A 24,250-nucleotide genomic window follows, 5' to 3' on the forward strand; every position below is an offset into this window, starting at 1 on the left:
TTTTCAAAGTTTTTCCACATGCATGGTTGTTGGCAAGTCATGGTGATATTTCAAAAGATTATTTAGCTCATATCATATTATATTCTCAATATAGAACTGGTAGTGTGGATGACCAATTTGTTTTTATGATTGTATTCAATTGTTTTATTTGTTTGTCACGCTTGGAAGTAACAATATAGCTGTGATAGGTACGTGCGAATTGTTTATATCCGGAGTTAATTTAGTACCATTGAATATCAACGTCCAGAGCAAAGCATGCACTTTCACAAAAAGTAGATACTTGGCACTGCAATTAACACGAAATTTTACATTAAAACATTACCTTATGTGGGTATCTACTATGCATACATACATAATATCACGCCTTTATCCCATAGGGGTAGGCAGAGACTATGGATTGCCACTTTTGCACGATTCTGGCATACTTCTCGCGCTTCCTCCACCTTCATTAATCTTTTCATGCATTTCCACCGGTTCCGGGTACTTTTGACCTGGTCTTTACTGAGAATGTCAGATATCTGACATTCGAAGGTTCGGTGCGGTCGACCCCTACCGACTCTTTTATCCACATTCGCCTTATAAACCATCTTTGTCAGTCTCTTATCATCCATCCTATCCAAATGCCCAAAGCACCTTAGCATACCCTTCTCAATTTTTGTAATTACATCCTCTGTCACACCCCACATATCTATGACCGCAGTATTCCGCACTCTTATCATTCATAGTCACTCCACAGATGCTTCTTAATGCTTTTATTTCCACTGCTTTAATTTTACTTTCATGTTTTTTTTTGCCATACCCAACTTTCACTACCATACATCAGAGTGGGCAATAACACTCCTCTATAGACTGCCAGTCATGCCTTTTTTGGATACTTTGCGGCTACCCATAAAGGTGTGCAACGCCCCATTCACCCGATTCCCTGCACTCACTCGTCTATCGATATCACTATCATACGTACCTACCATCGCTAGTGAAAACACAACCCAGATATACAAACCCTCTTACTCGGTGTAGCCTCTCATTACGGATTATAATATTGCATTCTGTCATGCTATCATCCCTTTCAAACACCATAACTTTCGTCTTACTAACATTTTCTCTCATACACTTTCTCCTAAAAGCACCATCCATAATTGTCACTAACTTCTGTAACTCTTCCGCTGATGACGCAAGCATTACTTGATCATCGGCGTAGAGTAAACAATTCAGTGACAGCTCATTCAACCTCAGCCCATACTCACTTTCTTTCATATCCTTTAGACAGCTATCCATGAATAGCCATGGAGACGCTACACATCCCTGTCTCACACTCTAATATCTACTTACTGTACAACTGAAAGAATTTATTGTCATAACGTCACGTCTCATGTGTACCTTTCTACAATTTTGACATTATACTGGGTAACAGTTTTAAATGTCCGTGACATATTTTATTTTATATTGACTCATTGAATTATCAATGTATAATAGACGATCGACCGATCATTTTGTTGCATCAGCCTTAAAATTTATAATCTAAATTATATTGACCGAGATCTATGACAAAATATGAAATGAAAATATTATGTTTGTAAATGTAGGCGTATGCACGCTGAACAATGTTTCACAGTTTTTATAAATTTTTTAGTATTATTGTTTTTTTTTTCGTTAATTTTTAGTTATTGCTAAATACTTTTATGTGGATTTTCTCCGCACTTTTACGGTGATGTGCGTGTATTAGCTTATATAATTAATCAGATTTTGTATAGAAAAGACTTATTAAAAAAAATAATTATTTAATAACAATATTATAAAAGAATGGACAATTGATGACAAAAATAAAGCCCGGAGTTTCTTTCTGCCTTTCTTCTTCGGGTAGTCATCGCTTAGGTAGTTAGTGAAAGGCTGGTAGGTTAGCTAGGTTAGGGCTTTTATTGTCCTCACCGGTGAGGATCGCGACGCGTTTCTCCCTTATTGCTTATTCAAAAATACATATATACATCATTTTATTTCTTCTTCCCTGCCAGCCCGAGCTGGCTTCTTTGTTTACTAAGTATATTTTTCATTTATTTTATTTTCAATATAAATTGTCTTTTTTTATATAAGCTAATTTAAGTAATAATTAAATATTCTCATGTACCTTGACTTATCATAAGTGCAACTATGTTCGCCTACGTAATGAATAAAGCATTTTTATTTATTTATTTTTATAAAAAATTTGGTTTAGGTATACTTACTTGATTCTTAGTTGCGTTACCGTAACCCCTTCTTACTGCAGTTGTTGCATGAAGACATATTATATAGGAATAGGAAAGCTATTCCTACTATACAAATTATTTACTTATTATAATTTTTCATAATTGTATACCTAATGTAAGCTGTTGATAACTTTGTATAAAACCTAATCATAAAGATCACACGGAATACGAAGACATAAATGAAACACTGAGTAAAACAATATCCTGGTTACAGTCAAACAATTGAAACATAAATATCGATAAAAAAAACATCGAATTGTTAACAGCCTTTTTTGAATGCGATTAAAAATTGAAAAAATTCAAACCTATGTGAGTAATAGCAAACGTTTTCAAACTAATATTTTGCACGATAATGAAGCTATAGAACGTTTATACTTGATAGTACTTAATTTTTTGGTATAATTATAGACAAACACTGTAAAAAAAACACACAACGAAGAACTTTGCAAAAGGGTTGATAGATTTGCTTTTGTTTTATATAGAATAGGTTAAGATGTGTGGCTCTCTATGCCTATCATAGATACGTTTCATCTATTCTTAGGTATGGCTTAATAAGATGGGGTGATTATTGTCACTTAAGGCGATACCTCAAGGTCCATTTTCATACATTTTGTTTCACCTTTAATCTGGGTAACTAAACAAGTATTGGCAAGTAAAGAATTTAAATTCACGTCTAGTTAGTGATGAGTTCTCGCAGTTGAAAGAAAAACGTAAAAATAATTAATAATCATGGATATTTCGGCCTTTAAAATTTCGTCATATTAAATTAATAAATAAATATATATAAAAAATAAATTTTACACTGATCTGTAACACGGCTTTACTATAAGTTTATAAGTCAAGGAACTCAATTTCGATTGTTAAAACTTGTGAGAAAATATTCGTATTATCATATTAATATATTAGTTGCTTTAAACAATATATATTTACTGTGTGGCAATACTAGGGGTCGCAATACCGGACCATTTCTCAAAACCGGTATTTTCGGTATTGACCTAAAATAAATTCCGGTATTCCGGTATTTTCGGTATTTCCGGTATTTGAAGAAATATTAGAAAAATAAGAAATATACATTTAAGTTAGTAATTAAATGTCAATATGAATAATGTGGATAGACTTTAAAAAACAAAAAATATTTCTAATAAGTTCTAATAAAAATAACAATTATTAGTTATGCTTAGAACAAAACAAAAGTAGCAATATAGCCATAAGCCATGAATTTTCTCGCTCTTTATAGAATATACGCCTATAGGAATGAATGAAAATTGCAAGCAGCTTAAATTTTTGCGATTTAAAACTCGAGAAATTAATAATTATACACACATTTTGTACTGAATTTTATTTTTATAAAATACCGATAATACCGAAAATCCCGGTTTTTGTAAAATCAATACCGGTATTTTGAAGTTCTTAATTTGGTCCGGTATTCCGGTATTTTCGAAATCCGGGATACCGGTTTGCGACCCCTAGGCAATACGTATCTATAATAACATAGCCAATGGCTTCAAAATCTTAAATTCTATAAGTTAATTCAATTGTATATTATATAAGTTCCTTCTCTATAAATTTAATTATTTTGTAGATGATTTCTTTCATGGAAAACTTGACAAAATATTTGTATTCTGAAAACAGCAGAATACTATTAACTGATTAATAACGTGTAACAACATTTTACAGTACTGAAGTATACTACAAATAAACGAATTATTATATTAAATAAATTAGTTTTAATTACTTAATACAAATACGTACAATAAGTACAACTTGCTTAACAAAGAACAGCAATATGGAAAAACACTTATTACTATGAATTTTCCTTAAGAGCTGATAAATTCAAGACTGCAACGAACGCTTGTAAATTTGTATGACCTAACAACGAAAGGTTGAATAATTACCATTTATTACAGTAGAGGTATATATATGAAAGGATAGAGTAGTTGGGCAATAAATATATAAGGCCGTGCTCGCATTTTATTAATAGAACATAAGTAACATCGGCGATAACATTGTAACCTAATAAATATTTTTTAATGACGCGTTGACATGACTTGTGTCTGCCGCGGTATTGCTAAAACCTTAAATATATTGAAAGATGAAACTAACCCATCCTATGTTGAACCGGACAACCCGAAAATATTAGGCAAAAAAATTAGCAGGGTTACTTTACTAGAGAATTTATTATGTTTTAAATATTAATATATAAATTATGGGTCTGATACGATTTTGACTCATTTTTGTCTTTTATTATTACAAATATTTTCTTTATATAAAATCTAACTCAGGAATTATTCAAAACCCTGCAATACAAAATCAACAAGTTCAGCCTTTGGAATTGAGTAGGAGGGTTAAGTATCAAGAAACAGAAAAAAAGCGCAATACAGCTACGTAATGTCATTGGAAAATACGTTAGGATGTCGCGATAGATCCCCATTACGCGTCTACTCTTGTGCTTTGTCATATTTAAAATATAAATTACTGTCTCATTTTATAATCAATCCTAATGATATTTTCACGGAAGGGATTCTTTTTTGTATTATCAACTGTTATAATATCTTCTGTTATATCTATGATTTTTTATGAGATATGATTGTCATTATAAGCTTTAAAACCTAGTATAGAATAATGCCCAAAATCAAACATGGATAACCAAACTGTTTTAGCAAACCTTAAAAAAATGTATCGGTTACTACTTCGGTAAATATAGATTAGGGTGCTTGCTAAGTTGTAATTTTCGAAATATTTAAGAGACACGTCATTCTATTCTCTTTTGCGAGCATGGGCAAAACATAAAAAAAAATACTTTTAAAGATTTTCCGCCTAAATTCCTAAGTAGGTTAGTATCGTGTTCTTTAGTACAGCTTACGCCATACCTTTTTAGGGATAGTTAGTTAGATGAGAAGAGGGAATTGATTGTGAATATGTTATAAGCTAGCTATAACTACGCTTAGAATAATCAAAACCTTTAATATAGCCTCGTAATAAGCATTGCCCGCGAAAGAGTTAATATGTTTTAAGGCTCTCTACAACGTTTCCATATTCAAGTCAAACATTATATTCGGTAATTCACAGATTTAGGCATCAAATTAAGTTTTAAAATGTCAAACTGTGGCAGAGTGTTTAAAGAGTGGTTTCTAGCCCGATACACCTCTCACTATTCCCAAGGCTAGGAAAACTATACAGGACAAATCTTAATATCTGGCTTCTAATATATGGGGCCAATGCTTCGAGCAACCACTTGCTCTGCCTAACATGACATGAGGAACAAGCAAAATATTAAAATCAACTATTTAGGGAAACTGCATACAATTTAAGCAACGAAATGCATCACATGCTTTTTACTACAGTAAATACCAGCTTAAGAACAAAGCTTGCTTTGTTCTATCGCAAAAATTGGAAAAAAAATTGCTTTAGTTGGCTTATCATCAAAATATTGTTGAAATTAATGTTCGAACCAGTGGGAGTCTAGTCTTAACAACGGTCAAATGCCCTAGAAATTTTAATATTTATAATAATTTAAAACCTTGGACCAGTACCTACTAAATGACAATCTATTGACATTGTTTCCAGAGATGTTTTGACGCTAAGCATTTATTATATATAAACAACAGCGACAAAATAATTATAATTAATAGTACTTATACACAAAAAATGCCTTTAGGATTTTAGTATCCAGAAACAAGAACAGATTTTTTAACATAACCAGCATATTATCATCAGATATTGTAATAAAGGAAGTTGGGATACTGATGAAAACTACTAGGAATGCAAGGTCGTAAATGACTTTGCTGAACAAATTCAGCGTTGCATACAATAAGGAGCAAATTTAATATTTTCTTTTCTCAGACAAAAAATATAACCAAAACTGTCCAAATACAAAGAAAAACCATATACACTATTAATATAGTTTTAAATATTTGCAAAATACTTTTGTCCAATTTATATATAACATAAAAAAATAAAAACCTTTAATTTACTACATGGAACTTGGATTTACTATTGTTTTAGTAAACATCGCAGATAAATTACGTAGCAGGGACTCATAAACGCTAGAATTGTCTACTTAAAATAATTAACATAAATTTATTTTATTAAATGTAGGTAGTTCTAAGAATATGATACTTACGGCATAATTTAATCCTGTCAGATCCGGGTCTCCGTTTTTTATCCACTCATAAAATTCCATGGAATTATCAGTAGGGTCACCTTCACCATACGTGGCCATACAAAATACAGCTAGAGAGTTTGGAATTTCTTGCAATTTCATCAATTCTTCCTGGAATATGAAGACAATTGTAATTAGTAGCAATTTACAAACAAATTAATATTAATATGGGGCGACTATTATGGACATCCATAGAGTATCAATTCAAATTCGAGGTTAACCTCAAACATCAAATAATAAATACAATGGAATAATTTAAAGTCAAAGTAAATAAGTCTTCAATGTAATCAATAGGTATGTATCACATTGGTTAAACACTTGAACTAAGTTTGATGAACTGTTGAGTTTGAAATTTTTTTTCGTTGACTGCTGTGAAAGTAACTGAAACAGGGTTTTTGTCTGTGTTCATCTAAATTAATGAGTACTAGATCAAAACTATTTCATGTTTGCATAGTACAACACATTTAAGCATGATTACAGAAGATATAACAAAGCTTTAAACCGATGTCAATTGTAACTTTTAAGGCAATAAATGAGTAAAAAAAATAACTAAAAAAATTTATGCGACATGTCCAAAATCTATCTAATAATGATCACGAGCGTTACTGCCTTAACTATGTAAATTATTCGAATGTTCTTTAAGTCTAAAAAATAATCGAAACTTAAAATGTATTTTTATGAATATCTAACGTCAATAATATGCATCGATAATATGCATAATGATTTCTTATGTCTACAGAAATGTCAGACATGGAAACCAAAAATATTTTTTGGATTTTATCGCGGTTTTTATACTATAATTTTCTTCTGACGTTTCTCCAGTTTCTCTTTACGAACGAACCGTTCAAGATTTCATCAAAATCATATCGAAGAATTAAGAAAAGAATAACAAAGAACTACTCCAACATTGCGTCACACCTGGCTGTATGTTGTAGAATAATCAGTTCTATGTGGAAGTAAAGGGGGTAGCGATGGGCTCAAATGTTTCTCCGGTAGTCGCGGATATACTCATGGAGGACTTCGAGAAGGCAGTCCTGACCACAGTCCCAGTCTCAACATAGTTTTAGAAAGGGTACGTAGATGATAGATTGACAAAATTATCATTATTTTTAAATAACCTCAGCTCCCTCAATAATAAAATTCAATTTACTATAGAGTAAAAACACAATAAATCCCTTGCCTTCTTAGATGTTTTAGTTATAAGTAATCCTGATCAAACCTTAAAGGTGTATCAGAAACATAACCATATTGATAAATATCCGAACGCTGAATCTTACCACCATCCAAAACCTACAGTGAGGAAGTCGATGTTTAAGAGAGCACAAGTTATCTGTGACAAGAAACACTTGGTCGCCAAACTGCAACAAGTCTAGCAAGTACCGCGACACAACAAGCTTCAAATTCCACGCCGCCGTCACAGAAACCGAGTGAAACCAGCTACAGTTCAACGCGTGCTGGTTGTATTACTATATGAAAGAGAAGACACCTATAAGATTGACTATATACTGAAGCGTGCTTCTATCAAAACTAATTCCAAGACGCCTAAGAAGATTAGTCAATTTTTACCACTTGTCAAGTGACATATACCTCTGCAAGAATCGGGCGTATACAACATAGATTGCAACTATAGCCTCTCTTACATCAGGCAAACAAAATATAGGAACACACGTAGAAGCTGACGTGAAGCACCGACGCTCTACGAAGTCTGCAGTTGCTGGATACTCCGAAGAAGGCTCCAATCATTTTTTTTTTGTTTTATCTTTATTTCAGGAGCTTGGTGGTCATTTTACGACCATGTGCTCTGTACGTCTGCTTTCACGGGTGGTCACTCTCTTTTCACTTTGTCAATTCTGTATAATATATATTTATTATTTTTATTTTTATAATTTTCAATCATTAGATTTCTGCAACTGCACAAGCCCCAATACCTTCCAAAGAAAACCGATTCCAAAGAAAAACATCGGAATTTGAATTGACAAGATGGTTGGCAGCTGGCATAAGCCTGTATTCCTGTTCTATGTTGAAATAAATCGGAACCTGCCAGATCGGTATCTGCCCCACTTCAAAACACTATGAGCTCATTCTGTGTAGATCGGACCGTCAACAGCTAGGAAAAAATAGTTTTTGTATAATTGTAAAATGTAGATAAGTACATATTGCAACTATATTTTTTCCGACAACCAACACGTCAGTTCCTGCCGTGACCATGAAGGCTGCAAAGTCTTTGAAACGTCGGTAATAAATTATCATATAAAAAACCGTTATAAAATCTGAAAAATAGTTTTATTTCAATGTCAATAATATGTTTAAACATTTGCTAGCCACAAACCATATCACATTCTTCCGGGTCAGCGACCATGCCCTTCATCTTGTACCGCATCCCCTCCTTGGCCAGTCGTCCCGCGAATTCCTCTGCAGTACCCGTTTGTGAGCCATAAAATACAACTAAACTTCTTCCAGAAGATTTTAGTTTGTTTATAAAAGAGTTTTCTGTCACTTGAATCGAACCCGCCGCTCTGTAACAAAAATGCATGCGTATTAAAAAAATAACATAAAATAAATAGAAGATTAAACTCAAAACGAATTACTAGGTTTTGCTCATGGTCCTGTCCGCTTGAAATAGTTTTTGCGGGATAGAAGCCTCGTTATATATTTTCCCGGGATGAAAAGTAGCCTATGTCAAAGTAAATAAATAAATGTCCCCTAGTCTTAATCTATATTTTAATTTCATCGATATCGGTTCACCCGTGAAAGCGTAACCGATAAATAAGTAGAGTCACTTTCGCATTTATAATATGAGTATGAATATGGATGGAAATCCGTACGTACATCTATATTACACAAAAGCTTCTATCTTTATCGTAATATATAGTTATATACAGCATTATAATATATCAGAACAAGACTAAAAGCGTTATAATATAAGCCATTCTAATTAAGTTACAATAGGGTATTTGACTTATTTTAAACTTTTATAAAATATGTACGTCGTATAAATTCTAAAACAAAATAAATCATTGAAATGCGATGAAAAATCCACTAGTTAGAAGCTATTGAAATTTGGTAATAGGGCGAGTGTCAAAAAACAGAAGAGAGATGTAATACTGGCATGTGACGTCAGCGGACATTACGATGCGTGCGCAAGAAAGAGATGGAGCGATATTCCCACTCCACGCCCACTCCTCCACGAAGTAATATTTGAAATTTGAATTACTGCCTCATTTCTTATCGAATTTTAATGCTGGTTTCCCAGCAGGATTTATTTTTAGTACTAATGTTACATATTAAAAAACGCACAAAATCAGACATAGTCAAATATACGCTATTCTTCCGTCAACATTTCATTGTCATAATAATACATAATTTGCCTTGTCATCACGTCCAATTGAAGTGATAATACTCTTAAGTTCTTGAGAGCCGTAACTATTATATTAAATGTTTACACTTAAAATCAACCGTTCAGTACTACGTGACTCTGAGTCAGGGTCGTAGCTAGGGGGGGGGGGGGGCATTGTGGGGCAATGCCCTACATTAAAATACTAATGCCCTACCTTAATAATCAACTGAATTGTACATTACTACTCAATGAAAAATATGACGATTTGGAAGTTGGTCCCATAGTAAGAGTTATTCGTATCGTTGGGTGAAATAACCCTCTTTCGAGATTTAAGGGATTTTTGTTACAATCTGTATATTACCTTAACAATTACGTAAGTATTAACCTTTTTTTTTTTACTCACGTTCACAAGTCAAGAAAACCAAAAATCGATTGAGCATATCAGATGTAGTAACATTCTTATTTCCGCCCTGCTTGTAATAACAGCTGCCCTACCTTAAATTCAAGTCTAGCTACGGCCCTGCTCTGAGTTAGTCCTTTTTCTAAATGTTTAGGGCCACAAACATATTGGTGACCATGTATATGTCGCGGTATATTGCCAAAGCCGTGATAATTCACTGGTCGTATTATAATTAAAAGGTAGATTGTCATTACATTTCATTTCTTACAATTTAACGGCCTGGTTTTAGCTGATTATATTTTATATTAGTCAACAACTCCAAAATATTTTTATGTGCATATAAACATAAAAACACGAATTGGAAAGAAAATTACATTACTCGTGTTTTAATTTCTTATTAAAACATATTATACATAAAGTTCAATTAATTTTTTTTTGGATTGTAGTGGTTCTTAGATTTCTTTTTTACTGGTTTGTTAATTATAAATCACATATTATGCTTGAATCATTTAGAAGATTTCCGTTCTGCATTATCAAAGTTGTCCAATATCAATGAAATTAAAATGGGACCATTCCGCAGCTATACGAAATGAAACGAAACAAAAAATACTTTATATCGGAACACGGGGTAAAAAATTATCCTTAAAACAACATAAAAATCATTTTTGAAGTAGTTTAATAAATAAAAAGCATTTAAGCGAAATTGCGTCATAACCGAATGTTCGTTCGGATGCTATTTGGAAGTGCCTCATTATCTTCAAGGCTTTCCTTGCGGTAAAAAAATCACACAGTGTTTAATTACAATGTTATCATTACTTTACAATGAATGTGAACATTTATAAAATTAGCGTAATCAACTGATATTTCTGTTGATTTCACTTGAGTGAGCATAACAACGTAAAGGACTAAGTACTTACTGTCATTACGTATAGTTACCAAAGTTTTCGAAGGTCCGTACCTGTTTACTAAATCTATTTTTTCTTTTCTTTAGTGATTTTGCCGGAATAAGGTAGTTGCCGTTGTTTAATTTTGTGCTTATTTCATACTAGCTTTTGCTCGCAGGTCCGCCTGTGTGAAATAGTTTTTCCGTGATAAAGTCCTAATTTGTACTTTTCTTTAAATTTATCAGTATGGTTTTAATAGCAAATAATACAAAAAAGAAGCCCTTCCGTAAAAATATAGTGGCAAGCAAACTAGTAAATACATAAATTACAATTTTTGCCATTAAATTACAATGTGCAAGAGTTCGCGTGATACGGATGCTACCTTGTTTTTACACGTGGATCGATTTTTCCCAGTGACATCACGCGCCTATATTGCGCCTCTTTTCTATTTGTTAACACATACTCTTGCTACTGAATTTGAAAGAATTATATTTAACTTCAACGATGAAGGTGCAGGCAGTTAGCACCAAGTGACACATCTAGTTTACATAATAATTTGTTATTTTTTTTCACAAAGTTGACGATTTAATCGATTTTGAATAGCCCCTTGAACTTTTCTGTGACGTAAAATAAAAACGGGCTTCCTTTTTTTACCCATGTTATAAAACATACGAATATATATGCGTGTTTTTGTAAAATTGTGATTCATATGCTATTATGTTTTTTTTGTACACAGTGTAACATGAAAAGAGCCCCATTGCAACGAAAACAAGTCAATAAAAATACTTCAACATCCATCGATTTAAGCCATGTAGAGAAACATTATCCCCTAAACGTCCATTAGAATTTGATTGAACAAGTTACTATGGTACAAAGTCGTTCTTCTTTTTTTAGATAGCAACAACGGAAATTCCCTTAAGTTAAGGACGTTTATACGTTGTACGAGCAACCACAAAAAAAGCTGAACAAATTAAAATTTCAAATCGCCTTTAAATTTTTGTATCCTTACCACAATCGATTTTTATTCCCTATACTTCAAAGGGCTTAAGTACTTTATATTAGATAGGTAGAAAAGAATATTTCCATTGAAGTTAATGCGTAGAAAAGTTTTGAATTTGTTTAGCTACTTTTGTGAGTGACTGTTCATAATAATTCCATATCTTTGTCTACTAGCTTTAACAACGATAACATCTTGCCGTCAGATATGAAACACGTATTCGCATTTTTTGATTAAATGGTTGAATCATTCGATAATACACTATTTCAGTATAGAGTGTTAAAAAGAGTCGTGTACCTACTTCAGAAATCTATGGGCTTTGAATGGACCGACAATACATTAGCCAGCTATGAACAGTGTTCAAGTAGCCTACAGAATGCACAATGCACATGTATCAAGTCCGCACTCCGCTGGGATCTCGACATAATATATGTTATCTACCTGCAATGTTGACAATGTCTTTTACGAAACACGACTGCTAATTACCGCTTGGTGACTCAAAATAATTCCTGTCGCCAAGAGCAGCAGTAGATTTGATACCACAAAAACTAAATACATACTCAGATTACATAAATACATTATTGTATTTATAATAATATGTAGATACTACATTCAATACCGTGACGAGGCACAAGGTCAAGTACACAAGTATATATTACGTAAAGTACACGTATATTGCATTTAAATGTAATTTTGATCGCCCACTAAACGTACTCATATAATAAATATAAGTATTTCAATAACCTCGCGACTCATCCTAAGTAGGAATCGGTGTTCCTCGGCAAAGTTTTGTTGATTTTCACAAACCAGGCTATTTAAATTAAAAAGCATCCGAAATTCAATTGGGCAGATGGTTGGAAGGTTGCACAAGGCTGGCATCCTGATTTATATTTAATTAAACCGGAACCCAGAAGACCGGCTACCAGACTTCATAACACTGAGAGCTCATTCTGCGTAGATCGGACCGTCAATTGCTAAAAAATTGAAATTTCGTATAATTTTAAAATGTACGTAGATAATATTACTTTGATTTTTCGGAAAAACAAAACCTCAATCCCCTCCGTGACCATGAAGGCTGTGGTCTTCGAAACGTCGGAAGTAAATTATAATATATAGAACCACGATAACATCCGGAAAAAATGTTTTATTTCAATGTCTAACATTCGCATAAAGATAAGAAATCATTGTTCAATTATTTTTCGGATTATAGTAGTCAATAGAGTCGGTTTTATTTGTTTAAAAAAGGTTTATATTTTGCTTTTTTGTTACCAATAAAACACATCTACGAGTACTTGTAGTACTTGTACCTAATACAAAAAAAGATTAACTCTCATTCTATTTTATATTGAGGAGTTACCTGGTGCATCTTCGAAGGTCAAAGTCAATAACAATATTTTTAATATGATCTAGTAATTTGAACTTATATAGCGAAGCAAACACAAAAATAAAATAATCAAAACCCTATTTGATTTTGAGCAGTCCCTCTGTGCATCTTCGAAGTTCAAAGTCAAACAACGATATTTGTAATATGGTAGTATCTTGAAGTTATATGGAACCTAACGCTAAGAGAATCATCAAAATTTCATTTGACTTTGAGGAGTCAATTTGTGCTTATTCGATATGCGAAGGCCTACGTCGCAAGCAACACCTAGTAAGTATAACATATTATACTCGTATGTTTAGATAAGCGCCTAATATAACAATCCATATCAGTGACAGGACTATATTTTGGAGTAGGCTTACGCCTATACTCGTCGAAGACTGGGGTGTCGCTTACTAGAGCTATTATAAGTGTCCATCATACGTGCCTAGAGATGATTTTAATTAATTTTGATTATTTGGGTTTAAATTTACTGTTTTTTTAATTACAAGTTTAAACAAATTATCGTAAAACATATTTTAGCAGCTCTAAAGGAGAAAGGTTTATCTATTTATCGTAATTTTCTTATGATTGTTCAGCGATAATTTTTTACCTCATAGACCGATTTAAATGATTATTTTTTAGTTCGATTTCGTATAGGTTTAGAATGGTCACATTTAATTACATTTGTATAGGACCTTTTACTTCGAAGATGCAAAGGGGACCTTGTCAAAACCAAATGGGATATCGATGTTTCCTTTTGTGTTGGGCTCAATATAGCTTCAAGATTCTTCATTCTATCATAGCAAAGATGAAGTAGCGTAATTTTATATTCATTTTAATCATGGAATTATGAAAAGGCATGTTAATGAGAAAAAAATAATTACAAAACTAACATAGTGCTACAACCAAACAAAACAAGTTCAAGTAAATTATAATTTTAACAAAAAAAAATTTTTTTTTTTTTTGGTACTTTGCCGTGGCTATCACCTGGGGTACCCTGCTAATGGTGTACAAGCAATCCCCGGCTTAGCAACCACGGCAGCCCCATTATGAATTGGTGGGCATCATGGGGCATTTTAATTAGACACCGACTCCAAAATTGGTATCCAGTATATACCTGTTATGTGAAATTATTTTTTGGTGTTGAGTGCTCTTTGAAGGCGGTTTAATTTTTTGTTAAAGTTATTTTTATTTTTTGCTTATTTGTGTTAATAAAAAATAGACCGTCTCGATGGCGTAGTTGTTTTTCGCTCACGATACGACTATCGCGCTGAGGAGTTATACCTCTGAGTACCCCTGAAAAGGGAACAAGGTGTGATGCTATATATGTATGTAAGAAGTAGAGTCAACTAAACCCAACCCAAAAACACAACTGATATGTTTCACATACAGTACGACTATCGAGCTGAAATGTTACGCCTCTGCCTACGCCTGACACGAGGAAAAGGTGTTATGCTATACCTATGTATAAGTATGTGAGAAGTACACTCAACCAAACTCAATGCAAAAACATAACTAAAAACGTCACAGGAAAGCTAAATTCGCGTTTTCGTGTTCTTGGACGACATAATTATTCTAGTTTTTTTAGTTTAAATCCAAACTACTTTAGTGATGTTGAAAAAAAAATTATTGGACCAATCTGGAGAGATATTGTTTCGAATAAAAAAAGAATTTTCCAAATCGGTTCGAAAATGAGACAGTTCTGAGGTAACAAACATACAAAAAAAATATTCACGTCGAATTGATAATCTCCTCCTTTTTTTGAAGTCGGTTAAAAAAACAGCTAAGGCGTAAGTAAAATTTATTAAAAAAAAATACTAACAACATTTTAGTAATCTGTTGGACCACCTAAGGCATTAGCGACAGCTCTACATCAGCGTGGCATACTGTGAATAAGGTTATTGATTATCGCCTGTAGAATAAGGCTCCATACTCTGGAGAGGTGTGAAAAAAAGGTTTTGAGAAAAATCATTGAAAGCTCCTCTCGCGAGCAAATCTCACGCATTCTCTATGGGTTGAAATCGGCCGATCAAGCAGGCTACCCTAATCCTATGATATTATACTCGCGGAACTCATTTATCACGAGCTTTGCGGTCTGTGCACGTGCATTATCATGCATGAACATGAATTTTGGCCCATTTGTTGTCGATAGAGAATAACCATAGAGCGCACAATCTCGTCACGGTATTGTTCCGCACTTAAATTGCCTCGCATCAAAACAAGATCTGTTTTTGCACCTAGGCAAATTCTAGCCCACACTTATTATCTTTCCGTCTTGGTAAGAATGAACTTCCTCAGGATTCTGGTGTCGACCACGAACTCGCCAAATACACACTCTCCTTGAATCGGGATGAAATCCAAATCGAGACTCCTTCGAAAACAGAACACGTGCCCGCTTATTGTCGGTGCATCGCAAATATGTGATTACTATTTAAATAACATAATAATATGCAAAATCCTTAAAGTGTCGAATACTGGTGCCGATACGATTTACAAGACCTTCGTTTTCGAGTGATAAAGATTGTAACGGTGAGACGTTCAAATTATTATTTTTGTATCGCTTATAATGTATTATCACAATTGTAATACAAATAATAAAGTTTAAAAATAATTTGTCATATTTCGAGGGTTGGGAGAGTTTCCCTGTATGTTCACTTTGACATTTCATGGTTTTCTAATGCAAAAAGTGTATCGTAGCAAAAAAACGTGAGACATTACCCATATTCTGGAGCAGTTGGATTAAAAGTGTCGAAAGTGGATTAACATTGTGTTAATCCCTTCTTTATCTATTGCGAATTCATACAAACCAGTTGTTTGTTATATATACAGTTCAAGAATAGCTCACGTTTAATGATAACACATATCAGTGATTGACTGCGCAGCAGTTTAGTGCAACCAGGTGCAATCATCTCGTTCTTTAATCTTTCTCTAATTTAGCCTTTTTTAAAACATAATTTTAATAATAGATTCATAATCGAATGTGTGCATTTTCCTATTGCGAAAAACCATTTTATGGAATTTTATGATAAAAAAATCTCTTGAATATACCTGTACCTGAAGTGGCGACATATATTCTAACTGGGAGCTGCGGAGCATAATTTCATCACCCCACGTTACACCGGGTTGAGATGCGTGGAAAAATAATAATATACTGAAAAGGTATATTATTCATCTGCATCAATTAATATTTTATACAAACAATTTATCATCAACGAAATATGCGGCGCCGGCTACTCACGACAATGACTATTCATGTGAATACCGATACATTAACTATTGTTGTGTTCTTCCACCGTATCAAACTTCAATGTGAAATAGGAACTATATTTTTTAAGCTTGTTACGAAAACGATTTAAATGAGTTTTTACGACCAGTTGGCTGCTTATCATCGACTCTGACTGACTCGATTCAAATCCTTGACCAATTATGTTCGAAAAATCCACACAAAGTAACTAATTAGTAATTATATAATATGCGATGCAAGGATAGGTACTTCAATATCGATTTTAATTTATCAGAATTTACTACCGATAAGATATTGACGAATCCATTAGTTATCTTATTCTAGTTATAAATACTAATATTATAAATGAGGAAGTGAGTCTGCCTCTTCGGCTCCTTATTATAGGAAATAGGGTTCCTTGATTTCTTTTTACAACACGAAAATCATTTGCCGGCCCGACTCAGATAGTGCTACTGTATGATAAGAAACATTTGTTAAGCGACACTTTTTGCTGCGTTTCACACGGTGATTTTTCTGGATCTTTTTAATATCAGATTTCTGGAAGCCCAAGGAACCCTCGCTCTATTATACTCCTATTTCATTCCTGAATTTCCTGCAACGCATGCATAATTCTTAAGCAATTCTAAAGGAAAGAGGTTATCTATTCGTTGTATAAAAATAATGTTTGTTCATCGATAATATAAAATTACCAGCTAAGCTAAGTAACAAACAAATACTTATTTACAAAAATAAAGTTTATTTTAAATTAGGCGCCGACTCCAACAAAATATCTAATGTGCATATAAAGATAAAAACATGAAATGGAAAGATTAGTTTGCTTGTGCTTTCATAATTTCTTATTAAATAGCATATAAAGTTCAAATATTTTAGATTTTAGTGGTATTTTTTGTTGTTAAGTTTTTATACTCTGCTGCACCTGATCATCTGATCACTGATGGTAGGTTCAGTGTAGTCCCAATAAAGTATAGAATTGCGAGTGATGATTATCCCTCGAGAGTCGACATAATAATGCCAGCCTGTTTCAAACCGGATATCGCTTACGTGTGCTATTATGAAGGCTTTTACAAATTGTGTATTATGGTCGCTATCTGACAGATACAAATGTCCTACCACCAACACAATATTACATCCTGAAGCGTGCTTTAATAAAAACCTATTTCAAACCACCTAAGAAGATTAGTAAATTTTTACCACCTGTCAAGTGCCATATACCTCTGCAAGAACCGGGTGTATACAAGATAGACTGCAACAGTGGCCTCTCTTATATAGGACAAACAAAAAGAAATATAGGGACCCCCGTAAAAGAACATATAGCTGACGTGAAACACCGACGCTCTACGAAGTCTGCAGTCGCTGAACATTCTAAATGAGGCTCCAATCATTATTTGCGATTAGACAAGCCACAAATCCTTGCCAAAGAACACAGATTCCTGCCTAGGATGATTCGCGAGGCTATTGAAATTAAAAAACACCCAAATTTCAATAGGGAAGAGGTTGGAAGCTTGCACAAGCCTGGGATCCTGTTCTACATTTAATTAAATCGGATCCCAAAAGACCGGCTGCCAGACCTCGAGACACTGTGAGCTCATTCTGCGTAGATCGGACCGTCAACAGTTAAAATTTAAAGAAGTTGTATATTTGCAAAATGTAGGTAGATATTGTAACTTTGACTTTACGGACACCTCAGTCCCCCCCCCCCCCACCATTAAGGCTGCAAAGTCTTCGAAACGTCGGGAGAAAATAATAATATAAAAAACCGCGATAAAATTCGTTAAATGTACGTATACACCCGGCTCTTGTTGAGGTATATGGCACTTGACAAGTGGTAAAAATTTACAAATGAATAATATGGGACAACGTAACGTACCCGTAGAATTTTATTGTATTTAATAAATTTTTGTATTGTCCACCACATTTTTTTCCCGAAATAAAAGGAAGTAGTCTATATTTGGATACCTCGGCCAATATGTATGAACAGTATTTCACCAAAATCCGGCCTTAGGCAGGACACTCAGTTTTAATATGTGCTTTTGTTTTTAAATTCATTATTTATTTGGGCATTTCTCGTAAACTTAACTGTGGAGTTCTTTAGATTTTAGATATTGCAGGAATGCAAACTATTGCATGCTGACCAACGACGGTGCTTCTAGTGCAGTGATTGTTCGCTCGTGCCTTTCTTGCGTTGAGCATTATTTAGATAAACCCGATTAGGAATATTCCCCTAGGAAAATCTCTAATACACACACACATATTGGTTTCCTGTCGTCTATGAAGGGAAAATTATTTATCAATATCATTGATGGCGACGCAAATACTTTTTGGTTATTTGAATTCCAATCCTTCGATATAATGTTTTATGTACTAACTTGTCACTTGAGAATTTTTCGCCGTATGTGAATAAATATTTTTCTTATAACGCCTATTTTAACTTTACATGGTTGAGTACTGGCTCATCGTCAACAATCATAATATGTTATTTTTAAGATTTGAAAAGCAGCTATAATTATAAGGAAGAACTTGCCAAAACCAACCATACCACAATTAATGTTTATTTAGTAATCAGTAATTGTATTGAACTATCTCTATATTTAAGGTAAGTATAGAGATAGTTCAATACAATTACTGATTACTTTTTATCCCCGGAAAATGTATAACGCGACTTTTATTCCGAAAAATCCATTCACTCAGGCGAACCCACAATACAGATTCATATAAATAAATCTTAAAAAGTAACGCGTCCTCAAAACTGACTGATATTAAGTTAGTTAATCAAATGCTATGCTAGTTATCGATGTATTTTGTAATAAGCAGTTTATCGTGTTTCTTTGCTTTCAGTTCATTAGTTGTTTGTTTTGTTCCCCTTGTGAATAAAAACATTAGTGTTTCATGTTTATTGGTTAGTTTAGTTAGTTAGTTCGAAGTTATTCGTAAACAAATTTAGTAATAAAAGGTAAGTGCCAATTAGTCGCGTGTTTTTTTTTGTTTAGTATAAGCCTGCCTGATACTCCTGTTTCAACATATTATATAAGTAGGTACTTATGTATAAATGAAAGACGTATTTATAACGTAATTAAATAAAAAATCACAATGTCAACTAATGTACAGACATGTCAATTGAGTAAATCAGTGCTTACTCTTACATTTATTTGCAGATAGCGATTAAAGTTTAAAAATTTTGATTATTTAGCTACTTGCATAGATATGACGTTGGCAGCAACAAAAGTACTACAAAAATACTACCAAAATTGAAAGATTCATTTGTCACCTAGTATTTAGTCAAGTCAGTACTCAATATCAGTTCAATTACTAAACTATGTTATGCACTAAATTAATCATAATATGCCGGTTAGGGCTATGAAATTGTGATGCAATTATATAGGAAAATATTACAAACAACACCAGAATCCCTTTCCAGTTTACAACAATATTATTGAACTACTGTTGTTTAAGTAATTAGTAAATACTATATTTTGTGTTCATATATTAAGGGTAGATCGCATTGCCCGATGTTGCCAGTTTATAGTTTTGTGATTTGCAAGAATTACGGGAAATTGTACACTTAAGTATTCACTACCCAGAAAACATAACAATAACTTCAAATTACATTATATCGTAAAACGATGCCCCAGTAAACCTTAATTCAAAATACAATAATAATATCTATAGAAAACAATTATTTACGTATGTTAACTATCATATAATGTATGAAATCACATTCATGGTATCTTGTTTTAAAAATAATTAAATATGTGGGATGTGGTAACTAGTCCTTTTTAATATTTCTTGTTGTGTTATCCTACGGGCCTCAAATCAAATCGTTACAGACATTTATACAATGAACATTCATGCTTACTATCATTATATTACAGGAATACTATTAATAAATATACATATATCCAGGGCTTTGTTAGTGAGGGCACGCGGGGACACGCATTGCCCACAAAGAAAATTTTAAAATATCAAAAAATTGCCATTAGAAAGTACAGAAAGGGAGAGGCGTACAAAAAATTATGGACTTATTTCAAAAATTAGCGTGCCCCCAAAAAAGAAGTGACGAAAAAAAGCATACATATATCAATATTTTTTTTGAATCCTTCATTCTATCAAAAATGTAAAACAAGCTGTGGGGTGGGGTGTACAATATAATCTGTCGGGTTTCAATTGTAAATATTAATACTGACTCCACTAAAATCCATGTATTTGCGTATTACGGATAATATTATAACCGTACATACGTTTATACAAATATTAATAAACACATAGTAAGAATATTAACAAACGGAGGCCATGGCGGCAGGAGTGTAGTAGTGTTCCGCGGGGTTCACACTCAAACCGCTCGTGTATATGCCGAGCGCAAATGTGCGCGCTACGTAGGCTAGGGCGCGTTGTGGAATGGGGGCGTTTGGAGAATTCCACCACGGTATCCCCTGCCTGTCGTAAGAGGCGACTAATAGGGGCCACGAAGGGGGTCGTCGGCGGGCAGCAGGGGGCTGTCCGCCCTAGTGCATTTTTGTGCATTTTTGCACATCTTTCGGTTGACCCCCGGGATGGACGGCAGTGTGCTGTTGGCCTCACACTGCCGTAGACGCCGAGGGCGTCCTTCGGTGCGCGGGGGCTTCTGAGCCCCCCCCCCCCCCCCCCCCATAGGAGACGGGCCGCAAGGCGGCACCGCGCAGGGGCGGCTGCGGTCGCAGACTAGACACTTCAACGTCAGAGGAAGCCCGCAGCCGTCCCTAATGCGCCGAAGAGGGCCACCGCGGAGTTTTAGCTGGTAGGCCGTGCATAGGTTAAGTTGTATATAGGGTTAGGGACTCGGCCCGGCGGTCGCCCGAAGGTCATCATCAAATCCGGGCGGCTCAACGCCGGGCCGTAAGGCACGGTTACCCCAGCATAACCGCTCAGTCGCCCCCCACGAAGGCTGGGCGGTAGTAATAAGGCACTTTTTCCGCGAAAACAAAAAAAAAAAAGGCTAGGGCGCGTAATTCAAGGGAGGGTCTGATCCCCATATATCTCAATCGGGCATCCCCTAAACACGCACACATTTATAATTTAACAGCAAGTAGTAATTACTTACGTAAACTCACTTATACTTAGCGCGATACGTGTCTTAATATTATGCATGTAGAAGTTTTGCCAGTTGGATGGTGCTCCAATTCGCCGAAAATCCGACATAAAGAAACGGTGAAGTCGCGCAATCGTGTAAAAAGATCCTCAATTTATTAGTGTAAAAGATGCAGTAGATTGTGGTCTAAGTCGTCAATAATTCGAAATAGCCTAGTTTCCCAATCATCGATATAATATATGTACTACGTACTAGAAGATCTGGCGTTCCGAACACTCATGTGTTCGACTCAAACGTGCACTCGAGTGCAATTCGTAAACCAGTATTGTTTCAACATAGACAGCGTGTGGTTATGTACGGAGCGACGGTCATAATATAAGAACTCGAATCTAAGTGTAAACCTGGATGTGAATACAAATTATTAATCAAATAAGTTCAATTATTTGTTGTTCAAGTGAATAAATAGGGTATAATAGTGACGTTTGGTTGCCATTTTACTTATATTCTATTTAAAGCGCTTTAGCACTGCATGTTTAAAAACTTTAGTTAGACGACATCTGATGTTTTAGCGCTGCAGCTAACTTTAGTTCTAACTCCGTATTTTTACATATAGTTTATATTGACCTTCGTGTCTATAGAATATACGTCAATGAAGACAAAGTGCAAAAAAGGTCCCCAATTTTCCATCTATCGATGTGAAAGGTTATCGCTGTATTACTTTTTTCCCATAAAGCTAAAAATTACTTAAGCAAGAATTTTAACATGAGCCTTTCGAGATAGCCAAATTACGACCGCTCGCCATTCGGAATTATTAATTGCTGCAACTCCCCGAGGTAGTCTACACGGCGAAAAATCGACTTATCTCACAAAACTAGCCTGCAGTTTATTTGCATTAGTCGTTCTAAAAAAGTATAAAAGTAATCAAGCTAAAAATGTTTTATTTTTTCCAGAACGTTACATTGCTGCGTAACGAGTAACGACCTCGTAAATAGAAACCAAAACTCTACCAATTTCAGCCATTTTTGGTCCCAAAATCCTGATATACTTAATTAGTACATATTCTTATTTTCAATCAAAATCGTAACAAGTCATATGCAACTCCTGGATGGAAGCGCCTTAAAGATAGTATCAGTGTTTATTATACATATTTACTTAGTTATTCAGCAATTGTCAAAGTAGATATAAATAATCAACTAAGGAAATATAATGGCTTCAGTATATATTACTATTACTCTTGTGTTCTTGTGTTACTAAATTGACAGCTTTTTTACTCAACATAACCTAAAATCTTAAGTGTTTAGTTCTGAAATTTAAACAAGTGCGTACTTACTCACTTGAAAACCACAGTAAGTAACCATAGTAACTTAAAAATACATGTAAATTAAGTACTTAATTAATATATTAACATTATAATACCTATAGTATAAAGTAAGTACATTAGCGACAGCAACAAGTTGCAAAACTAACAGATAAGTACCTACTTATTTAGATACGTAAGTGCATACAAATACGTATCGTATTACTTACTGAATTGAATATTTGCTGAGAAGTATCTCGTCCTTCTTATTTTCCTTCTTTGAGTTATACAACCACCAAATGGTTCCGCCTAATAAAATTATAAGCACTACTATATCAAAAGTGCTAAACAAGGATCCACCGACGGCGGCTGCTGCAGCGGCACCAGTAGCAGCATCTTTAAGAACATCTTGTGTATTCTCTGACATTTTACAGTCTGTCACTTTATGCGCAATACCTAAGTGGAATCACTTTAAATACGAACACGCAAGGTCACTTAAAATTGTTATTTTACGTGACGATTGTTAAACTAACGCCGAATAAGGTAACAAAATAATGTTTTATACCAAAGCGTCCCAACAACACTTTGACACTGAGTGAATGACGTACGTGACTACAGGTAGATTGGTATACTTGGTATTGAAAAAATGCTATAACACAAGCCACACAACCGGAATAAACGAAGCCAAATAGCGATTCACAATCGCCTGTCACGACGGCTGGCGCGAGTATAACCGACTAGAGCCGAAACCCGTGCGGACGTACCCCGCGCGCCGCGCCGAAAGGAATCATGACATATGGTCGTGGGGATAATACGATACGGACTGCTCTAGGTAACATTACGTGTACATTGGTGAACTGTGTACTCTGTGTAGACAAACTCTACATTTGCGCTCTACGCTTCCATCAATAATCACAGCTTAGTACTTACCTATGTATCGCCTTCTTTCATACATTTTAATGAAATATTTTACTTTAAAGGCTCCTGTGCTCTTTTAACATATCTACCTACCTAGATATGGGTTTTTTACGATTATAAGATTTTCGTAGGTACTTGCTTATCTTTTAGCACTTCTGGTAGTAGGGTTGCCAACCATACTTTATATCGCTCCTTTACTTTTTTATGAAACAATGTGAAACGTGGTGCTGGCGGCGAATGCTGCGCATAAGCTGGATAGAGGTTCGATCCAACAGGTTAATACTGGAGGAACTGAAAATAAAAGAGCGACTGTCCACCATCGTTATCCGTAGATGTGTCCATTTCT

General features: G+C 34.3%; 1 protein-coding gene across 1 annotated transcript in view; it reads right to left on the reverse strand.

The window, feature by feature from the left end:
* LOC115454608 (NADPH--cytochrome P450 reductase) overlaps window positions 1–23,747 on the reverse strand; it is a 37,167-nt gene extending 13,420 nt beyond the window's left edge. The window contains exons 1-3 of the mRNA XM_030183334.2: window positions 23,217–23,747; window positions 8,732–8,918; window positions 6,364–6,513 (exon numbers count right to left, since the gene is read on the reverse strand). Of these exons, the coding sequence (XP_030039194.1) occupies window positions 6,364–6,513; window positions 8,732–8,918; window positions 23,217–23,413 (534 nt within the window). The 5' untranslated portion in view covers window positions 23,414–23,747. The remainder of the gene's footprint in view (window positions 1–6,363; window positions 6,514–8,731; window positions 8,919–23,216) is intronic.
* Window positions 23,748–24,250: the final 503 nt, after the last annotated feature.

The sequence above is a fragment of the Manduca sexta genome, chromosome 17 (genome assembly GCF_014839805.1).
Source record: "Manduca sexta isolate Smith_Timp_Sample1 chromosome 17, JHU_Msex_v1.0, whole genome shotgun sequence".
Taxonomy (NCBI): Eukaryota; Metazoa; Arthropoda; class Insecta; order Lepidoptera; family Sphingidae; genus Manduca; species Manduca sexta.